The 4,540-nt window shown below is 36.9% G+C and overlaps 1 protein-coding gene across 1 annotated transcript; it reads left to right on the forward strand.

The window, feature by feature from the left end:
* The first annotated feature begins 237 nt into the window (after nucleotides 1-237).
* Nucleotides 238-3,871, forward strand: LOC121417619 (histamine N-methyltransferase A-like). The gene is made up of 2 exons (XM_041611355.1): nucleotides 238-541; nucleotides 3,477-3,871. Exons 1-2 carry the CDS (start codon nucleotides 238-240, stop codon nucleotides 3,869-3,871), a joined length of 699 nt encoding a protein of 232 aa, XP_041467289.1.
* Nucleotides 3,872-4,540: the final 669 nt, after the last annotated feature.

Genomic DNA, 4,540 nt, shown 5'->3' on the forward strand with positions numbered 1-4,540 from the left:
TTATCTGGTAAGAAATCCTTTATTTGTGGTTGATGAACTTTTTTTTTTCAAACATTTGCCACCTCCCCTTTGGAGAATCCTGGATACGCCGCTGGCTGCACCAAATGAATCCAGATGCAACTAACGTCATATTCCTTCCGGCCATGATTATAGATCTACCCCGAGTAAAAACAAATTACCCTACTAGAAAAAACATGTGATTTCAAATATTTTCTCCGTCCTACAGGAAGCTTTGAAATGGCCCTTCTAAAGCAACTTCAGCCCTACTTCCCTTCAATACACCACACCGTTGTGGAGCCGTGTGAGGAATTCGTTTCTCATTACAAACTTCACTCCATCCTTGAGAATGTACAGTATGACTGGCAGCTCAAGACATTCCAGCAATACATGCAGGACCAGGAGTACACTTCCAATAGTAGAAAATTCGACTTCATAAGTGCTGTCAATTCTCTTTACTACACTGGCAATTTGAAAGAGACTATTCGGTTTCTCATTGATCGACTAACCGAATCAGGCTATCTTTTGGTAATTGTCTGTTCAGGTAAGAATGTTCTGCCTTCCCATCTCACCTTTGACTATCCTTCATCTTTTTCATGTATCGCTCCATTTTTTTCTGTGGGCATATTTAAAAGTCGGTGGTACACTGTCATGACTGTTGTCCTAAATTCAGTTTTCCTTCCTAAGGCGCTATTAATCAGAGAATATGTGTTTTCCATTTGTGTTGTTGCATGTATATACATTCTGCATATTCCCAGGTAGAATATTGGCTAAACGTTGGAAGCTTGAAAGTCGCTGAACGTTGCAGGAGCAGATTCAGGGGGGGGGGGGGTGGGGGGAAGAGCCGCCCCCATTATTTGGCAACCAAAAAGAAAATGTCCTTTATAAATCTTGAGAGAAACGCTGAAAAACAGAAAGAAAAATACGAAGGAGGAATCATTACCAATGTTTAATTTACGGCCTCGTAGCTGCCGGCCCAATCCCCACAGGCCTACTAACAGTGGCACCGCATTCTTTTGGTTCATAAGTAGGCAAACCACGCTACCGCAACTGCGCGCACATCAAGACATTCTCCTGCACTCCATCAACGGCCGATTAGCTCTGCATAGGAATATGTAGGAGGATTACCATAATTATGCGCACAAGTAAGCCGTAAAACAATATTTTAAAAAGTGCTTAAAGTGTCCGGTTTTCGGGTGTAAATATCAACAGATTTCGAGCTCTCTTATATTAGGTTGATAAAATAAGGCAACAGTTTCATGAATTGCTAATAATGACATTGTCCCTTTTTCAGAATGGAATATTGATATGACCAAGTTTCATCTGGCACTTTAGATAGTCACATAGGAAGATAGTCAATTTCATATGATGACAAGATGTCTTTACAATTTCCCCGGGTGCTTGGTCTAAATAATAATAACAAAAAAAAATCGGCTCGCGCTTCGCGCTCTCATCATTTGTGAAGTACGATCCATATCCACTTCGCAATTTTCCTATGATGCTTGAAATAGTACTTAAATTGACCCTCTTTCAGATCACCTTCAAGGTTTTTTTCAGATTGCACTCGTGCATTATTGATTTTCATAATGAATGTAATTAAAATTCCCAGATTCTAGGTCTAAAGCTGAAAAATACGCGCGCACAATAAATACGCAGTTTGCTCCTTATTCGAAACGTGCTTGAATCATCCAGTTTCATATCAGAATATCAACATTTTTTTTCTTCTCGCGCTTCGTGCTCGCATTATTAATAGAGGAAGATCCCAAATTACTTATTATTTTCTTAATTTACGAAACATGAATAGTGTTTCCCATTTTTAGGTCTGAATCTCATTTTTTTGCTCGCGTTCGCATTATAACAATTTTGATTGTTGAAATATGTAGTTTTCACGGGTAACTGCAAACAGTCCCCAAGGTCTGTTTTCTATCAGACCAGAACGTTTATTAAAAAATGAATATTTTTTTTTCGTTGATCCGTTATGGTGACATGATCAATTATCACCCGTATCAGACATCTGAGCTGGTCATTTACAAAACCTTATTGCCCTAGATTCATAAATATCGGGAAGGGATAGGTATATTATTTGTATTTTCCTCGGTCTCAATGCGCATATTTACTTTGCATGCAGAGACGACGCAAAATATGACTTTGTATTTTCCCTGGTCTCACATCCGGGCATTTGAGGATGCGTATAAAGAGATACGCTTCACAAGGATCTGCGCGCCAACAATATACGTCATAATAAAGACATCACTGGATCCAAGCGCTTGCAAGTACGTCATAATGGTAAAGTGCAGAGCCTAGACCCTTATATTAACAAGAAACAATACAACTATTTTAAAAAGAAATATCACCGTTATCACGTTTTTTGCTCTAGATATCTGATTTGGATGATGAAAATATTGACTGGCTCTTCTTTCGGGGAACATCAAATATATTGCCCTTAAAGGAAACCAAAACCCAAGAAGAGAATCTTATTATTGGAAAGAGTAAAATGAGAGGAACAATTTAAAAAAAGTTTCATTAAAATCGATTATGAAATAAACAAGCTATGGGAGTTTGAAAATTCTTGTTTTACTTTTTATGGGCATCCTCAAATTGGCATTCGTGCTTCAAAATGGCTGATTTTGTGGACAACTCTCCATTTGTTTTGTACACAAATTTTCAGATTTTCCTCGTTATCTTTCAAATTGCATCTTGGCTCCTTCTGAGCACAACATATGTCATGGCAAAATATAATCCACACCATATATGTCAAGGTCTGGAGGAAATAATGTGAAAAATGTAAAATAAAGGGGAAAATCTGAAAATATGTGTACAAAGCAAATGGAGAGTTGTCCACAAAATCAGCAATTTTGAAGCACGTTTGCCAATTTGAGGATCTACATAGTTAGTACTACAAGACTTTTTAATCGTCCATAACTTGCTTATTTCATAACCGCTTTTGATGAAACTTTTTTTAAATTGTTCCTCTCATTTTACTCTTTCCAATAAGATTACTTCTCTTTTTGGGTTTTGGTTTCCTTTAAAAGACCCATATTGCCCTCGTCTAAAGACTCGGGCCAATATGATTCTTTTGCTGGCAATATATTTGATGTTCCTCTCAAGGCCAGTCAATATTATATCATTATCAAATTTTACAAAATGCTGCAGGGGTGACTGGCCTCCACAGATGACAGTAAAATTCACACGGCCGATTTCGAGTTACTGTATCTTGGAAAACATGAATTATCTAATGGATATGAATGATATTTACAATATAATTGAAAAAAATCTGTCGAAATTAAGTGTTTGGTTCAATTAAGATAGACAGCCTCATCAACAATAACATAAATTCGAGCGAAATTGATAAAAATAGGTGCTCTGTCGTAGACAGGATTCCTTATGATAATATCTTTATGGCACACATATTTCGTAGCTCAAGTCGCTCCCATATTTAATATGTTTATTCTCATTGCTCCAATTTGATAATATAACAGAAAAGGGAGCCGGTTATCGGATCATCGCTAATTTTCCTGAGCTGCACCCAGCCTTCAAACCGAGTTATTTCATCTCTTCGAAGACAGTATCTGAGGCCATTGCTGAAATGGGAGTAACGGCCAAAGTGAATAGCCTGCGGACCAATGTAGATTTCTCAGGTGTGTTTGATGAAAATGATGCTGATGGCGATGCTATCTTGGACCTGTTTACGGGGATAATGGATTACCGAAGAACAGCACCAGAAGCCCTGGTCGAACGTGTTCTTAAATTCCTTAGACAAGAGAGTACTCCGGATTCTGAATCTGGCGAAATTAATTTTATGGACCATCCTGTGTGTGTAGAATGGGACACTATTTTAGTTGAGAAATCATACAAGCAATATTTGACGACCTAATTTTGTTGTGATGGTTTGATCTCTTTGCTACTAAATTGAAATTCCAACCACACAAAAGAGTCTATTTGAATATATTACGAAAATAATTCAATTTTTCACTAAATCTGATGAAAAAAGAAACAACTGCGCTGAATTTCACAAATACTTTATAGTTGAATAAATTATTCTGGCCGGTAATGAATGAAGGTAACCGAAGATGTCACCTACTGACTATAGTCGGAATATTAATTTTCAGGTGAAACAGAACTGAATTCCTCTCTGCTATTGCGCTAAACTATTGTGAAATGATTGGAGAGAATCTTTATTACCACGTCTTAAGTGAATTCTATAATTTACACAATAAAAGAAAAAAATACATTTTTCTTTGTATTGTTTTACTTTTTTTTATTCATAAATACAGGCGTATTCCGCCACAGGCCTTTGCTTTTGGGTCTTATGTCTCTTCTAGTAACATAAAATGCGGGTATCATATTCATTAGGACAAACTGATTTTCGTATGGGTAGGTGTTTACGAAAAATGTAGAAACTTGTGAAATGGAAGAAAATATATGTTTACTTGAATTGAATTGAGTTATATCATTGGCCACGAATTGTTGATAAGCGATATTTTATATGTCAGAACAGCTTAAAAAAAAACAACGTACGTACATTTTCGATGGCACAGGGCCG

The sequence above is a fragment of the Lytechinus variegatus genome, chromosome 6 (genome assembly GCF_018143015.1).
Source record: "Lytechinus variegatus isolate NC3 chromosome 6, Lvar_3.0, whole genome shotgun sequence".
Lineage (NCBI taxonomy): Eukaryota > Metazoa > Echinodermata > Echinoidea > Temnopleuroida > Toxopneustidae > Lytechinus > Lytechinus variegatus.

Excerpts from the sequence above, each read along its gene's own strand:
- LOC121417619 (XM_041611355.1), top strand. The coding sequence starts at position 238 with ATGGCCCTTCTAAAGCAACTTCAGCCCTACTTCCCTTCAATACACCAC. Across the intron at positions 542-3,476 it reads TTTGGTAATTGTCTGTTCAG|AAAAGGGAGCCGGTTATCGG; the intron begins GTAAGAATGTTC and ends ATAATATAACAG.